This window comes from Cygnus atratus, chromosome 3 (genome assembly GCF_013377495.2).
Source record: "Cygnus atratus isolate AKBS03 ecotype Queensland, Australia chromosome 3, CAtr_DNAZoo_HiC_assembly, whole genome shotgun sequence".
Taxonomy (NCBI): domain Eukaryota; kingdom Metazoa; phylum Chordata; class Aves; order Anseriformes; family Anatidae; genus Cygnus; species Cygnus atratus.
Genome location: NC_066364.1, coordinates 96,736,819 through 96,755,489, shown reverse-complemented (window position 1 = coordinate 96,755,489; position 18,671 = coordinate 96,736,819). Strand labels below are relative to the sequence as shown.

The window sequence follows — 18,671 nt, the reverse complement described above, 5'->3', positions numbered from 1 at the left end:
TTGGATGCTACTGAATTGTTTGATGGACAAAGACAAATAGTTGTGCTTCGGTAACTCTGTGCTGCAGGACTCGTCATCACAAAAGCAGGCGGACGTCCTCAGCTTGTAATGCTAAGTCTGACCTGCAAAATGCTTGTGCTCATCAGGCCTCCCTAACAAAGCACCAAAATTGCATGCGTTTCTATGGACTTGGCATTTCTTGTCTTTTACAGCACATTGAACATACGCTAATCAACGCAACATATTATTTATCATACCTACTGTTTTTCTTTTTTTTTTTTTTACAGCCCTTCTGTATGCAACCATTTTTGGTAATGTGACAACCATATTTCAGCAAATGTATGCTAATACGAACAGATACCATGAAATGCTGAACAGTGTCCGAGACTTTCTAAAGCTCTACCAGGTCCCTAAAGGATTGAGTGAACGTGTGATGGATTACATTGTTTCCACCTGGTCAATGTCCAGAGGAATAGATACTGAGAAGGTAAGTAAATTAAACTGCAAGGAAACAATTCACATCCTGAAAGCATTGCATTAAAATAAACAGGAGGTACTTCCTTAGTAAAGACGACAAATATTCTTTAAATAGTACCGGGTAGCAGCTTCCCTTAATTGTAAACTCTCAACTACAGCATTTCAGCTATTCTGTCATATCGCCACTTACATTAGTGGTAAAAGTGCATATGTGTTGCTGGTGATATGGCATGAAGTAATATAAAAATGAGTGAAAGAGCTTGGTTTTCAGAAAATAAAATAACTAAATAAGTTCCAAGTTCTAGCACGACCTCAGAATTTCTTCAAATGAGATTTTAATGCAATTTTTCTGTTATAAGAGGTTGTTTGCAAGTACGTGGGCCTGAATGCAAAGTATGATTTGTCTTGTCTTGGTAGAATTTGATTGGAATATGAGAGATACAATAATGACTTCCAGATTTCATTAATAATAATAATGTATTGTTTGAAAGCTATCTTATTTGAGGTGAATGTTATCATCCTCATTCACTGAATTTACAAGTAAAATTTCTATTGTGTTTTTTAACATAGTAAATGGCCCTTCGCCAGAACAAATGTGCAAAGCAACTACTTTCTGCTCTCCTGTTATTTGCCAGCTTTTATGGGGATAGATACTGTTTTTCTTCTGCTTGTGAAGAGATATAGTTTGGGAGGTGGTGCATTCAGGAAATCAGACCAGTGCTCCAGTCACCAGCTTTCTGCTTGTCTGTTTACTTTTGTATTCAGACCTGTAGATGCTGGAGTTAAAGAGCAAACAAAGTCATTTCTGTCTAGTTGTTAAAGTGTCGTGGAAGAGTAGAGCAGATGTGGCCTTGCACTGTGCTGTCTGGAGACTGCTGGGTACAGGAGGTACTGTTTGCTTTCCTCAGTGGTCTTCAGCATATCTGCCAGTTAGATCCCAGACTGTGATTTTGGGAAGCACTCTCTAACACCAGCTTTCAGGAATAAATGGTATTGTAGTGCTAGATAGTGCTGATTAGAAGCTGCTCTGTTTTCTCACAAAACGTCTTTGTGTGTGGTTGTGAGCATTGAGGTAGGCACATTTGGGGAAGGTGAAGAGACAAGACCTGAAGATACACAGTGTAAGGAACGCTGGTGCTTTCATTCACTCCTCAGTACAAGCTTCTATCATCGTTTTAATGTAGCAACAAGAAAAAATTGCTATGTAAAACAAATTTGTTTTAGCTTATCTTCAAAGTCCATTCTTGTTTTCCTCTGATAAGAGGAGAAATGCTTTAGGAATGCCTTTAGACACAGCAGGATAACCAAACCAAGCACAACTCACTGTAGCCTTTGAAAATTACCTTAATAAATAGAAAAAAAAAGTCTCAAATGATCAAAGCATCAAAGAGCATAATATGGAGTTGATTTCAATAACCAGTGTGTGCATAGCTGAACTGCCAGTGGAGATGACCGTAAAACCAAGAAATCAACTTTCATCTGCATTGCAAAAGCTAACACAATGTAAGACTGACTAATGGCTCTGCCAATCCATAAACGCTCGGGTCTGAGCTCCATTGGTTTGATGCCTATGTATAACTCCTCGGATGCCATGCAATGAATAAAACATGTATTGTTCCTGTGACAGAACAGTGGTAGTTGTGCCGCTGTGTAATGTAATACAGTTTTCTACAGGTGAGGCAGATATTTAAAGATGAATTTAACACAGAACCAATCTTTTCACTATTTTGTAGGCCACAAATTTGTCAATTCGGTGTTAACAGCAGGCATGCCAAGGAGTGAATAATCAGATGAAAACAAAGTCTATAAGTCTAGTAAATGCCAGTACAACAAAATTTAACCAAGAGCTGCTGAGATTCTAAAATTAAGCCATGATGATCTGGTTTATACCTCCCATATAAACGAAAATCTTCTGCTGTTTGTCTGTAACTTTCAGATGTGTTTAATTCCTCTTTATTTTTATGAAGTCTGGAGACAACTTCTATTAAATGGAGAATGGAAAATTAGCTAACTTCCTCTTAGAATGAGAAACCAAGAGGTTTTTGGATAAGAGCCTCTTTTTAAATGTTCTGTTGTATATTCAGGTTTTCTTATTACTATTTCTATTACAGCAGCCCTTTGTGTGTGTGATGTTCAAATGACAGTGAAGTGTACTTGTGTATAATTCTGGTGCCAAATATTGGCAAGCATCTACAAATACAGAATGTTTTTGCTGCCAGAATAAATGAGATAATTGCAAAGACAGCTATGGCCACTGCCTATGTTCCATGTTTAATGCTGGTCTTTCTGTCCCGACCCATTCCTGTGAGCCTAAAAGTCTGGGAACTGACAGGTTTGGGGGCTGCTCGTTGTAGAGCAGGTGAGAGAGATCATCCATGAGTGACCTACAGTTAATTGCTATAGAAATATCCCTTTCAGAAGTGATATCCGTAATAGCAGGTCTGCTTGGAGGTGGGCCAGAGATGATTTTAGCAGTGGTAGAGCCATTTGCTCTTGGAGTAGCAAGCCTAACACCTGGTACCACTGCCTTGCACAGAGTTATGAGCTTAGTTCTTTGTTCAGAGATCTTGCACAGAGCATCACTGAGGGTGTAGGCATAGCCATTGTGCTTCATGTGTTACCTTCACGTTTTCCAGGAGTGTTTGCATCAAAGCAGCCATCTCCTTCCATCCAGGAAAATGTGTGGGAGTAACTCTGAAGCTCACCCAGGGTGTTCCTTAATTGGATGAAATAGTTATTACTGGGGAAAAATGAGGCAGACTCACACTACTCAGAAAGTGTTCTGCAAATAATGCATCTCGAGATGTACTTCATCACAGTCTTTATCTTACAAGGATTTTGTCATCCTTGTTCACGTTATGTGTTTCCAGAGTTTTTGCCAGGAACTTTTAATGTTTACATGTAGTAGTGATTCTGTATTCTTTCCACTCAGCTTTCTCTATTATATTAAAAACCTTAAGAAATAGTCCTGACTGGTACCACTGTGCTAAGCATTGATTTATGTACCCTTGGGAACACACATCATCAATAGCCAAAAGTCGTGCAACACAGTATAATACCTTAAATCCCTTCTTGTGTAAGGAAAAAAAAAAATCTGGTACTGCCACTGAGGAGGTGAATTTGAATACGTACCTGCAAACCTCAATATTACGAGCTAATGAAACTGGCAATATTTTTTTTTTTGTAAAGATTTTTATAATAATTTAATTATTAATAATTAATAATTTTAAATAAAAAATTATACTTCTTTCTATACAACTGTTCTCACACTTGGAACATTTGTGCGGGTTTTTCATAGAATATGTCTATCTAAATAGAGACCTACCCACTAGAAATGATCCCTTCAGCAGGCTTTTTTCCACCACTTCCCATACTGCTGTACAGCTAATTTTTTGTCTTAAAAACCTGAGGCCTTATCAGGGTAATTCAATATCCAGCAGAGCATGTTGCTGAGATGAAAACATTATTTTCCTTCAAGTATTGTAAAGTAGACTGAGTATTGTGGCATATGTGTACCTATAGAAATAGGAATATGGATTGAGATTAGAAGTCTTATGGGGAGGAAAGCATTTCATAAACCTGTGTAGTAAAACAGGGATAATCATGTGGCACATTTAAGCCACACGCAGGAATTGATTGCCCAATTTCCTTTCCAGGTTTTGCAGATATGCCCTAAGGACATGAGAGCAGACATCTGTGTGCATCTGAACCGTAAAGTTTTCAAGGAGCACCCAGCCTTCAGGCTGGCAAGCGATGGGTGCCTTCGAGCGCTTGCCATGGAGTTTCAGACAGTGCACTGTGCCCCAGGAGACCTGATCTACCATGCTGGCGAGAGCGTCGACAGCCTCTGCTTTGTGGTTTCAGGGTCTTTGGAAGTAATCCAGGATGACGAAGTCGTTGCTATATTGGGTAAGTTTCACAGCTGATACACACGTTGTGTACAAGTATAGATGCACAGAGTGTTTTTATAGCCTCTTCTACTCAAGCACTTTCGTTATTCTTTAAAAAAGCTCCAGTCAGGTTAGCTTTACCACAGCCTGGTGAGGTATATTTTAATGAATTTGGCAGCTCTATGGCATTAAATATTTGTTGTCTGTCGAAAAATTGAAAGAGAAAGGAACAAATACTTGCTTGGTCGGTCATACAGGAACACTGCATAAAGTCATTGGCTTGTCCTTCCTGTTCCACGTAGGTAAATAGGAAGGGCAATCATCTCATCTCCAGATTGCTCCAACTCTGTTTCTTCTGGTCAATGGCAGCTGTACTTGAGCACTGAGATACTGGACATTCTTGGTGTTGTTCCTTCCTTGCCACATCTCCCTTCATAAGAAATTCCATTTAGGATTGCAGAAAACTTAAAGTGCCAGGCCTCCCACCCCTCTGATAAAAATCCAGTTTTGCTGAAAATTTTTCAGTTAGCTTGATTTCAGATTGTGTGTTGATCTCTTAAAGACAAAATAATATAAAATATAGAATATATAATAGTAAAGAATACATATAATGATCACAATATACAATCATATATAATATATAATATATGAAATATAATATAAAAATTTAAAGCCGATCTGCATTAACTTGGAATGACATTTTTAGTGCAGAGGCACTCAAAAGAAGCTGACAGTGCTATGAACAACATTCTGAAGCAAAGCTAGGAGAAAAGAGTGAGATTATCCAATAGATATAGGTAAATGATGGGGTGGCTACAGCACTGAAAAGGTGATACTTATCCTTTGATTCTGTCAGACCCTTTTGTGATAAGGTAAGTTCTCACGGTGGCTTTATCCAGTACCTGTCGCTCATGGCAGCCTGGCAAAAAAGACAAAAACTTTCTAAGTTTAAACTTTCTGATCACATACAGCCAACTCTAAAAGGAATGTCTACTGGAAAATGAGGGGGCTAATAAATATGCAGAGTTCACTTTTCCTCTACTTCTGAACAGGATTGCATATATAGCATAGTGTGAATTTCATGTCCTGAGGAATCAAGTTCATGATATTTTGTACTACATAAGAACCTAAAAAGGTGTAAAGTGGTGGGGTAACTAGTTCTTTTGTGTTCTGGAATCAGCTGTGTAATTCAGTGCTGTTTAATACTAACAACTGCTCCCAGGTGCAAATACATGCTGAGCGGAGAATGGATTGAGAGCAACCCTGAGGAGAAGGACTTGGGGTTGTTGGTTGATTAAAAAATCAACATGAGCCAGCAACATGTGCTTGCAGTCCAGAAAGCCAAATGTATCCTGGGCTGCATCAAAGGTTGAAGCCCCTCTACTTTGCTTTTGTGAGACCCCACCTGGAGCACTGTGTTCAGCTCTGGGCCCCCAGAGCACAAGAAGGACACAGACCTATTAGAATGAGTCCAGAGGAGGCCATGAGGATGCTCAGAGGGCTGGAGCACCTCTCCTATGAAGACAGGCTGAGGGAGCTGGGATTGTTTGGCCTGGAGAAGAGAAGGCACCTGGGAGACCTTACAGCGGCCTTCCTGTACCTAAAGGGGCCTACAGGAAAGCTGGGGAGGGACTCTGTGTCAGGGGGTGGAGTGACAGGACAAGGGGTAATGTCTTTAAACTAAAAGAGGGGAGATTTAGATTAGAGGTTAGGAGGAAATTCTTCACTCAGAGGGCGGTGAGGCACTGGCACAGGCTGCCCAGAGAAGCTGTGGATGCCCCATCCCTGGAGGTGCTCAAGACCAGGCTGGATGGGGCTTTGGGCAGCCTGGTGTGGTGGGAGGTGTCCCTGCCCATGGCAGGGTCTTGGAGTTAGATGGTCTTTAAGGTCTCTTCCAGTCCAAAACATTCAGTGATTTTATGATTTTCTAAGCTGGACATCAAGAGCTTACTACCTTTTAACATAACTGAGCTGCCATGAATTAACATGGCAAATGTTAAAGCCTCTCAGTTTGGGTCATCTTGTATCCCATGATGCCTCCTCCTGTGTCCATCACAAGGAGAAAAGCTCAGGAAAAACTTGCTGTTCCATTTAATCATTGTGAGTTAAAAAATATTGAAGCAGGGTTTTCAAAATGCCTTTTAAAGATATAAGTTTCCTCCTTATCTTTAACAGTACTTTCCATGTTTTATCATGATGTTCACTTTAGAAAATATTCAGCCCAGGTTCCTTGAAAAATCAATGTTAAGGAAACCTGAATCGCTAATCTCTGCTGCTGCAGAGTGATGGCTACAGATAAATGAGGCCGATCCCTTGGTATTTGAATGAATAGAAATATTTTATGTTGTTTTTCTCCCGGGACAGTAGCAATTGATCCTTTTCTCTCCACACCTTTTATTGGAAATTTGGAGTCAGTTCTCTGGCTCCCACAGAAGTTGATGCTCTGTCATTTTCTGTGTAAATCTAGTAGTTAGAAGTGAAGGCAAAATGAAGTGGGTTCAGTGTGATTTGGCAAGATTTTGTTTTGGATAAATGTATATCAATTTTTGCGTTTCAGTTTCTTCTGGACTAAGGAAGATTTTTTCCCTTCACTCACGTGTACACACATACACAGAGGTTGTGAAACCATCCATTGAAGATTTTTCCATCCAGATAAGAAATGATGTAGTTAACTGAAGTTTTTCCCTATTCTGAATCAGTAGGAGTTTTCTCCTTTAGAACTGCATAACGTAAGAATCACATTACTGAGGACGCTGCAGGAGATAGGACAGGATTTCCTGCCTAACCTCTTTGCAGTCACAGTTTTCTTATCAGTAGAACAGCAATGATTTTTTTTTTAAATTTCATGTTCAGCTAAACTTGCCAAACATTTGATAAAAGCACACCAGATAAAACGAGCACTCAAGGAAAAAAAATAAATTCTGCATTGTACAAGAAACATGATTGTTGGTGATCGTTCAGCCAGAACAGCCAATTCCATAAGTTTTGTTTGCCAGTCACAATGAAGCACAGCTCTGAACATCTGGCATGTAACTGCTAACCACGTGAGGAATTCTGTAGGGTAATTTCAGTTAACAGATACGTCAGAGTGACTGTAATCTCCTCACAGACATTCTTGAAATAAAAATAAAGTGTATAAGTTATCCGAGGTGAATTATTTTCTCAGCTTTGGCTGTCACTTAATAAAGCAGCCTTTGCAATTTGTAATGTAGCCTGTATCTTCCGTACACTAGAGAAATAAATCGCATCTCTAAATTACTGTGCGACTGCTGCACAGCATTACATAAACCAAAGGTAAACTACACTTAAGCCTTAAAAGATCCAATTCATATGAAAAATTTTCAAGTTTTGAAATCATTTAGCCTTGCAGACTAGCATATAAATGTCTATCATGTAGCCTTGGAGTTTGGAGTGTAATGTGTGCAATTGTGTCCTCCCAGACTGGTTCTAATACCCATGTGAGAGGTAAATTCTCAGACCAGGCTTATGTTCTTATAACAAAGAACTAATTTTGACTGACTTGGGTTAATACTTGAGTTAGGAGAAATTGTACATGGGTCAGAAGTGAAAAAAATGTACTTTTTTTTTTTGGTGTCACCTAAGATTGCATTCCCTGTTAATTTGACTTAGAGATAAACACAAAATGTATAAATTTCAAAAAAAAATTCTCTGCAATGTTTACAGTAAAAGTTTAAATAAATTGAGGTATTTTGTATTAGGTTTGATTTGTTGGGATGAAAGATACATTTTTTGAATCTATCCAAAATTTCTACTGAAGCTAAGAAATTACCAATGTTCATGTAACACAATCTTTGGACTTGATGTATCAAAGAAATAAAAAATAATAAAAACAAAAATAAAAAACACCCCCCAAAATAGAAAATTGCCTTTAAGCAAGGTGATTTATGTATTTGTGATTCATTTTAATATGAATGAGAGAAAAAAAAGCAAGGCAAGCCACTGTACCACCGTGTTTTTTTATGTTAATGTGTAGGTTACGAGGGGAATTAAGTAGCAGTGATGATTAGCTAGCGGGAAGCAGCCTGGATGAAATACAATTCAGTTTTCTGTAGCTCTCTCTTCTTCCATTTATACAGTTGTTATTGCTTAGGATGAAATGCTGAGGTACACTCATCACTTTATGGAAGACAGAGACGAATCACCCAGTCGCTGCCCTGAAGAGAGCTGAGCAAAGCATAGGTCATGCAGAACTTCCATTAAGAGGCTGTTTTCAACTTGGCTTTGCTTTTAACTTTTCTAAGCCTTACCCATTTGGGCTGTTGCTGCTTTATCCGTCTGAGACTGACTTATCTATTTGAACTACTGCTGCTTAAAAACTTCCCCATTTATCCAAATGTGGTTAGGGGAAATGAGTTAGTTTGTCACTGCTAAAAAACAATCAGCCATTTATGTGCGCTTCATTTGGCAGCGCTGGTTTCTCGGCTTTGGAGCAGACCCTTCAGGCTGATCCCCTGGCCTTCTGAAAACCTGACCTTGTCACAGGTCATTGAAAAGTTAAAATTTACTCATGCTTAGGAGAGATTTGCTGGATTTTAATGTAATGAGTATCTTGAAAAGATTCCCCCTGAATTAAACGTGTTTCAGGCAGGGGCCGTAAGATCTGGCTGCAGCTTTCTTTGAGATATGCAGGGGAAAATGTAGTAGGAGCATGAATTAAGCCTGCCCCAGCTAGTTCTTGTTTCTTAATTTAGGGAAGCTTGAGAACCAGAACTGTCTTTCAATGTACTTTTTGTATTTTTCACATTATGAAGGTATGCATTTCCTTAATGCAGCATGAGAATATAATTGTTTAGAACTGTTGTAACCAAGAAACTGCTAGAACTCTGGCTGAGCAGGTGCTATATGCCATTGCTGAGGCTGATAGGGCACTTTCCTGAGGCCTTCTAGTCTGGACCTTTTTAATCTCTCCTCACAATTATAAGAGGAAGTACTGGTTCTTGTGTTATGTCTCCAATTGCATGTGTGCATCAGAAAGTCATATAAAATTGTAATAATAATAATAATAAAATCATTAAGTGGTAGTAAACTTAACTTCTTATAAATGTTTTCTAGAAATACAGTGAAAGAGAGGATAGGAGGCCTTGTTAGAAAACAATTTAAATTGTGTTGATATAAATGTACAAATACCTGAATGATCAAGAGTGCCATTTTTGATTTTAGTAGAAAATCAATTCTAAATTAGAAATGCTTGACCTGGTTGTACTCAAGATTGAACAGAAAATCCCTCTTTTCTAGTGTAGCTGAAGGAAACAACTGATTCTTGGACCCAGGTTGGATCCGACTCATTCTGTTTGAAACTGGGGTCATCTTTGACATTTGGAAAAGCATTTCAGTAAAAGACTGAAACCGAGAGATGAACCTTGAAATTAGGGTGACGAGCTGTTTTTCTATAAAATAGCGTCTTGTCCTTAAATTTTCAGACTGCTGCAAAAGTTGTCAATTAATGACTGCCAGAGGGCCTGACTAGGCAGCAATTCTTCACTTCTGTGAGTTGTTCAAAGTTGCTGAACTGCAAGGGGGGGCTGTGTACACGGATAGCAAGACTGGAGGTTAGTCTTGAAGATTTGTTTAGACTGGGAGCCTTTAAGCCTTTGTTTAACAATTAAAAAAGAAAGCCTATAAAACCACTGTGGTCTTCAGAGCTGAGCAACGGATGAGAAAAATAACATTTATTAGAAGGTTTAGTTTAAAAAGGAAAACAAAACCCCCACAGAAAACAGTTTATCCCAAGAGTAAAGCAATTTATTCCCAGGCCTTACATCCCAGCTGTTTTGCATTTATTGTGTTTTTGCTATCCTTATTTGAGCTAAGAACTTTCAAAGGAATAAACTTTTTAATTGACTTTTGGTTTAGCAAAGAGTGTTAATGAATTACATCCCATGCTGTTCCACAGTGGTGTTAAAATTTGTTCTGTGGACCCTGTTTAGAGATCAGCTGTTAGTATTAGTGGAATGATGTGTGATATAAAAAGTCAATAGAGACCTTTATACGTACACTTAGTTTTCCCACAGGAGACTGCTTATAAAATTTCTCAGATTTCAGGCAGGTAGATAGGATCCTTCCTTGTTTGCCCTGAACAAGAGTAAAGGGTCCCAGTCTCATCGGCAGGTTGGAGAATTGTGCACAGCTTTTGAGGTGTGCTGATTTACAGCCTGATGACTGTCATAGTAAGTCATTCAAAAGTCATAAGACAACATGAAGAAGATTAAGCTTCAAAATAGATTTATTAATCCGGCATCACAGTTCAATAAGAAAATGATCGTTCCCCAGTGTGCATTGTCCTGTGATTTGGTTCCTGGCTGCCTTGCACACAGGAATGCCTATAGGTTTCCTTGGTACAGCCACAGGCTTGGATGACTTGTAACTGACAATGGCCTGAAAAATAATGTGAAAACATTATTTGTGTGATGCGTGTGCTGCTAAAATGCATTCTGTTTGTGAATGGCTGTTTATAAGTGATGGAATCAGCAGAGGACTAGGTATAATTTCCCCTTATGTAATATGGCCCCAGCACTTGAATGGGAAACGGGAATGAGAATAGAATACTTTATTTATTTGTTTATTTATTTACTTATTTATTTATTTATTTCCCATGTCACTGGGTTCAGCAGAGATTAATCATGGCTGAAGAGATTTTTGCACCATTGCATCCTGTGGCTAGCTTGGTTGTAGCCTGGATTGCACCGAACAGATTGGGGCAGACCTGCCTGCCTAAGGAGGGAAGGACTGAGACATTTTGTGCTCTCCTCATTCTCTCTCTCTTTTTTTTTTTTATTTATATATTTTTTCTATTTTTAAATCATGCTTATGGGGACTTAATGGAAAACCATTAAGATGGTTGATCTGCTTTTAGACTTATATTTACTGTAGCCATCCACAAGAGCACACCCCTGAGTTTCAAACCCTGTAGTACTTGTCTGCTCTGTAGTCTTTGACCAACTACTGCAGCAATTTCCCTTTTTTTATAGTTGAAAAAAATGATCATGACCGTAATAGGGCAGAGGGACTTAAATGGCTGAATGTCAGATGTGACCCTGACTGCGATGAGTTGGGAACAGTGTTGTCCCAGCATTGTACATGTGTGTCTCTGCAAGTGTACAGTGGCTGGTGGTTATGCATAAGGCATCTGCTAAAAAGAGTTGGATCCTGTGTCACAGTGTAGACAGAAGATGGAGAGGCAATGCAGAGATTATTGGGTTTACTCTGACATTCGCAGAAAGTGGTGGTTCCCCGTCCCCATCTTAAAAACCAGTTGCAGAATCTTACACCAAAGCAAGCAGAAATACCAGGACACAGCTGCCTGCAGGTGTAAGTAACCACCTGCCCTGCCATGTGTCAGCCTTAGCTTCTGTTCCCAGTACACTTGTCAAGAAATGGCAGTACTCTTTCAGTCCAAGGAGAGGAGGCCACACACTTATTTTTCCATACATAGAGTGTAATTTTGCTTTTAGCTGGCAGGTAAACGTGAACGAGATAGGAAGGGAAATCAAGGCGGTAATTTATTGTGAGGGAAAATCATTGCCCTCCACAAGGACAGTTTGCTTTTGCTATTTCTTTTGCTGTTATCAAAGCTAAAGGAAAACAAAATATGGATAGTACATAATTATGAGAATAACATATGCAGTAACTGAATGTCAAGAACAGGAATTAGTAGTCTAGACCTGACTGCATTATTTCCCACTGTTAGAGGGAAACTGGGATGTAGATATATCATGTATTTCTGTATCATCTATATCTCTACCATCTTTATCTCTTGTTTTTTCACTTTTTATTGGAGGGGCAGGTGGGGAGCTGCATAAGTCGCACGTAGATTTACTTTTAAGGTCCCATGTAAGTTGGAGGAAGTGAAAATTGAATGTCCCGAAAGTGCAGATCTTTTATTGTTATTTACAAAGCTATAACATTGACTAGATTGGAGCCTGTGGTTTTAACATGATATCGTAGGAGAGCTTGGTGTGCCATGTTTTATTTCGGCAGGATATTAAATGCTCCATTTGCTTTGTGTGGAGAAATTCCTGCTGATTTAATTTTATCTAATTGCAATCTTAAAGGAGCATTATAAGAACAATTGTTTGTTTTCTTCACAATTGTTTTAGCTTACTCATCTAGCCATAATAATTTCATTCAGATGTAGACCCAAGAGGCTTGATTCAGCTTTAGGTAGGGCAGATTTGCATCCAGATAGGACAGTGCAAATTGTAAGTGCAAATGCACCAGAGGGATGGTTTATTTTAAAGGAGTGGAAACAGCAATGCAGAAGTATTGTCTGTCTTAGGCCTTCTCAGTGGCAAAGCATTGTATCTTCCACACAGTTATGTGGAGATCGCTTCTCAGCAGGCTTGAAAATGTTGGAGGTTAACTGTGCTAAGCCCAGGCCACTATCTTTATACTGCCTCCAGTACCTGAGCTAACTCAGGTTTCCCTAAACTGAACTGCTTTGTGTACAAATCAGTTTTCAGAATTTGTATGCTTTGGGGCTTGTTGATTATTTAACACTAAGTCTTTGAAAAAGTCCCTTATTTCTTTATTTTTTATCTGAGCTTTAAAATCAGGTAAAGCTGACTTTGTGTCAAAAATGCCTAGCTGTTGTGCTCTTGGGCTTAAGAAGTGAGTGCTGGATTATGGATGGTATTAGATTTTTCTTATTATTTTCAGACACAGTGTCTAACGTCAAAGCATTGTTTGTGCTATTGAATAAAATAACGTGATGTGAATCGTACCTTTTTTTGTTTGTTTCTGTTTTTGGAAAAAGGAGTGATTGAAATTAAAATCCAGCTTTATCTTCAGTAGTTCTACTGTGCTCTTTATATTTATATTTAAAGCTGGTTTACTCAGGTTGACATATATAGGCAGGTTGGACAAGTTGCATATTTCTATGAAATGATACAGTGAATATCAACTGAAGGAACAATTTTTAGAGCTGATTTCCTCAATGCCTGTCTAAGCACACTATTAGGAAAAGAATTGGAAGTGGAGATCATGCCAAACTTTTAAAAAGACGCCATCTAATTATAGCATAATGGAGGTCCACAGTAATACAACATTTTAATTTCATGGTGGAGCAGCACGAAAACTTCTTTTTCAGAAGTACAGGTTTACTCCAAATGGTATTTTTGGAGAGAGAATTCTTTATCCCTGTACTCAAGACATCCAGAAGATGTTTGGATTGACATCAGGAATTGGCTATTTTGAGACTTCTATATGACAGTACCTGTTCAGTGTCTAGTTTTCGTAGAGCATTAAAAGTAGGAATTATGAAACAGCCATTGTCCACTGTTATCTATAAATGCTCTAAAACTGGACCTGTGCAAGTATTGGAAACACAAATTTATGATTTATAAAACACTTAATGAATGACCTACTGGAATACCTGGGAAGAAGGGGGGCACACCATGGATAGAGGTCTCAGTCACAAGGATTTGACACTGCAAATCAGATGACTTTTTCTATGGCTTCATGATTTATTGTGCCAATTTAATGCACCTTTGGAGAACGTGCCAGCTACTCTTAAATAGTCTGATACCACCATGGGCAGAAGAAGCCCCCTTTTGAAAATGGTAATGCCTTGGATGCTATTGGCAACAGTGGTTGATCATTCACTGACAGCCAACATTGGGATATGGTGAAGATGAGACCATCTGTTCTGCATATTCCTTGATATCTCAGGGTGGCTTAGGAAGGCTTATCCACCGTGTTTGTATACAGACTCCAAAGACAGGTGTGAAGAGTTTAGAGAAAAACAAACAAAAATAATCATGGAACAGTTGCACGTTTTGATTTGTTTTCTCCAAGTTTCACATCAAAGCTTTTCTCAGATTTTTGTTTCTGAAACAACATTGTTAAATTTAACCTCAGGGAGATGCTAGAAATATTAAATAAAAGTGATGTATACTATAGTTATGAACTTTATGGGTTTTTCAAAATGTTTATGTACTTTAGAAGGCAAAATCCACTTTAAACTCTTGTAATGCTTTTGTCTGAAATTAAAAAAGAAAAAAAGTTTTTCAAATGTGAGGGCTTTAAAGTAAGCTTTAGGCAACAGCTGTAGCATAAAACCTGTTTCTAAGTCATCAGAGAAGAACCCCAAGGATACTGCAAAATGATCCTCTTGTAGGTTTTTTGATGAGAGAACTAGGACTGTCCATGCAGTGACAACATACATTGAGCTGTGTTTTTCCCATTATTTAGCAAATGCAAATAACTTCAAGTACATTTGTGACTAGTCCTTTGGCTAGTTATTTAAGGTCGCAACTTCTTGTCTTCTGAGTTTGTTACAAACTGGCCATGTCTTTATAACATCTTTTTTGGTAACCACTAAAAAGAAAGTAAGGACAAATGATTCTGATGCAGCCTCCTAGCTTTTTGTGAGGGAGCCATGTAGAGCCCAGCTGACATTTTAAAGCTGTTCTTCTCATCACTGTAGGTCAAATATTGAAATATAATCCACACTGTATTCAGAGAGACAAATAAACATATTAATTATAGCAATAATAGAAATCTTAGCTGTAACTATTTCATGTTGTTGCTAAACAACAAGACAGTGCTCTAAAATAAATGTTTTAGATTTTTTTCTTGTACAGTGACGTTCTTCAACAGAGAAAATTGATGCAGTTGTATAGTAAGCTGTCTGCAAAACCAATGCAAACTGTTTTAAAGCATGAACAGATACATTGTGTTTCCATTCATGCACCTGGCAAATCACTGAAAGTGTAATTTTAGTTTATTATTACTGTAACATTTCTTTTGATTTCAGTGGGACTGATACTCATTTTTTGTTGTTGTTGTTTTTTTTCCCTCCTGCCTTTTAGAGGAAAAGAGTGATTAAAAAACTCTGGTTAATGTAAAATAATACTACATGTCTTAGTCCAAACTTGAGAAGTCTTAAGAAAATCTAAAGCAGCAAATCACTTCCATGCATCATCTCCTGCCAGCTGTAGTGTATTGGAGGACCAAACTACAGGCTATTTAGTGGCTGTCAAATTGTGCAAATTATCTGTGGGACACGTGCTGTGTGCTCCACCTAGCTCTGTTTCTTCTGGCTGGCAGTTACTCATTGCCTAAAACAATGCACCATCAAGAGGAAAATTTATTTTTGCTCCGGTGCTTTTACTTTCCTTGAATCTTTCTTCTCTCTGTAAAATGGGAAAATTTAATTTGCATGCCTTGTTCAGATAAGGAAGAGAGGAGAGGGAAAGATTTTCAATTCAAGCTAAGCAGACAAGTGCTAGTCACTGAGGGGATGACCCAAGTCTTGCATCACTAGCTTTGAACACCAGGGGTAAATATACTGTCCTTAGTGGAGTTATGCTTGAATACCATTGGTAGGTCCCTGCACTATGGGATAATTTCACATCCTGTGATTCTGTTCATACCTGCTCAGGAGATTGAAAATAAACAAATAAACAAAAACACACAAAAACAAAAACAGAGAAAATCAGTCCAAGTTGTTTGTTTTGGTTGGTCGTTTTTTGTTTTGTTCTTGTTTTTAAATTTCATTAGCATCTTGCCTGAGTAGTCACTAGGATAGAGAATGTCACAGAGAGAATCTGTGTTTGCCTTCACAGCAGCTGGTAGTTCCCTCTGCCTGGAGGTGGAGAATGAAACCTGGGGGCTCCAGGTCAGTGTGGGCACCTTGGAGAGCAGCGCCGGCAATCTGCTTGCACAGGTGCAGCAGCTGCTGTGGATGTCTGAGCAGCACTGCACACATTTGCTGACACCAAATTTCCAAGCTAAGCTTAGTGCTGCGCTGTTGTTGAGGTACCATCAAGCACTGTTTGGTTCCTCCTGCTTAGGTTGGTTCTGCCAAACTGTCAGATCACAGTTCTTCTACAGTTCAAACATGCTAATGAAGGCAAGTCTAGAAGGGACCTGCGCCAGATTCTGGTATGAGCTGTTGTAACAGCTATTACTGTTGATTTGAGAATGATTTGAAGATAAATATTTTGGTTGATGTGCTGAAAATCCTTGGATTGGTGTGAATCCCATGAAAATCCATGCTGACTTGGAAGACCTTCAGCGTACGAATCCCTGACCTCTTCTCACCCAGCTCCTATTATTAGCATCATACCAAAGCTGTACCACAACTCGCAGACACCCAGAACCTGAAGGTGATTTTAAGTGTATTGTCAGTCAAAATATTTCACATTGCGTCATATTTTATGAGTAGTGTGAAATATCTTCTGTTTGAGAACTCTTCAATACTTCATGTTTGTAGCCCTGAAGAAGCTAGGTGTAGGTCTGGTAGGCACATCACGGCAATACATTAAGCATGCTTCTGTTCTTGGCTAGGTTGCAATAATCAGATCTTGATTCTGGGTGCTGCTTTTAGGAGAGTGGTTGTGGGTTGACCTTTTGCCTGACTCAGGGTGAATTTGCAGTGGTAACAGAAATCCTTTCACTTTAAGATGAACAGTAAATTTTCTATGGGGAAAAGATTGGGAAAGAATAAGTACAGAAACAAAAAGTGCTGGTTTTATGAAATAATTCTTCAGAGTTTAAGTTTATCAGGGTTTGGGGACTTATAATTAACACAAACAAGCAAACATGAAAGGCAGTAAGCTATTCGTTTTTCCAGTGCATGCTGAGCTGACAGTGGAAAAGGTTCTCATCCCACAAATCCAGCAGGGAATATAAATGATTGATGGTAAAAGCTTATATCATCAACTTCAAGTGTGATTGACAGATAGTGTTCCTAGCAAAGGCTTGGAATTCAGCAAACTGGGAATGAGAAATGCAAAGTACTGACAAACAAATGGCCATCTGCATTTCCCTTGCTTTTTAATCTTTCTTCAGAGGTAAGGTGAGATGTATAAATCTTGGAGTTGTATGTAAACGGAGGCGTTTTGCTCAGGTTCTCTAATGATGCCTTAGGCTTTGCCAAACACATTCTGACACGTTTAGAAGTGTTACCTTACTCTTCTTTCTTTCCAATTGCAAATGTTTTTGATAAAACAGCCACTTCTTTTTTTTTTCATTCCCTTTTCCCAAGTGATTGTTCTTTCTTTATAGAAAACATGTAAATAAAGGGAGGTGGTACACACTTTCTTATTACATACGGGAGGACAATGTTATAATCCAGAGCAGATACTTCTGGGTGGAAATTTAATTCCTGCTTGCTGAAAAGACTTCCAAGTGCTCCTCCTCCCCTGCCCCCACTCTTCTGTGAATGTCACAAGTTTTCTTAGAGTCTGACAATCAAGATTGATGCATTAACTATGCATCATTTAAAAATGTGCTTGGCAGAAATAAAGCAGTGTGATGCTTGCAAGTCTGCCTCGCTTTGGAAATCTAACCATAATGTGGCATTGATTTTCATCTAGAGCACTGGCTGTTAACTCTATTAACTTCAAGGAAATTGTTAATGATGGAAAACTGTACAACTTCTTGTTTTAGCCTGCTTTGCTTCTTAAAGTGTGAGGCTTCTGTGATCTAACTCAGCTTTTGATTCACTTGTTACTTTTCTCTGTTTGGCTTGGCTAAGTGAGCACCCAGCAGATGTAGTGTGCTGCTCCTTGCCGCAAATGGGGAGCAGCTGGGAGCGCCTTCCTTGGGGTGGCAGGCAGCCGCAGCAGGGAGAGATTTGGGAGAACTGCAAATAACAAGGGGAAACTGGGGCTGCTGGCACAGGTGAAGGACACAACTGTGAAAAGCAAAGTTACATTTTTAGGGTAAAACCTAACTAACTTGTGTGCTGCGTGTCATTTCCTATATAGGCAGAGCAGCACCATAGTGTTTGTAGTTGCTTTGTACTAATTAGTCTTCATGCTGCTACGGGGCAGTAAAATAACTATTGTCATTTTAAGATAGGGAAACTTGTCTGGAGATACTAAGAGAGAGGCTTAGAAACAAGCTGGAATTTCTCTCCTTTATGCTTGGACTACCAGCTCTGACTGTTGCTCATCAGTGATGGCACATTTCTATACTTGATAGATTCCAGAGCGTTAATTAAAACAGTTGTTTAGGTAATTGCCTGGAAGATGGCAAGTAAAAGCATATTTATTCCAAAGGCAAACAATCCATTTTTATCCAGTGAAGCATATCAGTTTTTATGGCGCATAAAAGTTGTTTCACTTCAATTTTGAATATATTGTGTTTGTCTGTCTAAATGCCTCATGGACGATGATCTATTTTAAGTGCATGGAAGCTATTTTCTAATTTTCTTTTCCATTTCTTTACCATTTTTAAGGTATCTACTGTAAAAGCATGTGTTTAAATAATTGAAAATGTGAAAAGTCAGTGCCACTAAAAATGAAAAGTTGCTTACTGCACTGACCTGTTGGGCTA

General features: G+C 38.7%; 1 protein-coding gene across 1 annotated transcript in view; it reads left to right on the top strand.

The window, feature by feature from the left end:
• The window catches only part of KCNH1 (potassium voltage-gated channel subfamily H member 1), a 179,407-nt gene that overhangs the window by 87,513 nt on the left and 73,223 nt on the right, over positions 1 to 18,671 (top strand). The window contains exons 8-9 of the mRNA XM_035559434.2: positions 288 to 487; positions 4,134 to 4,386. Of these exons, the coding sequence (XP_035415327.1) occupies positions 288 to 487; positions 4,134 to 4,386 (453 nt within the window). The remainder of the gene's footprint in view (positions 1 to 287; positions 488 to 4,133; positions 4,387 to 18,671) is intronic.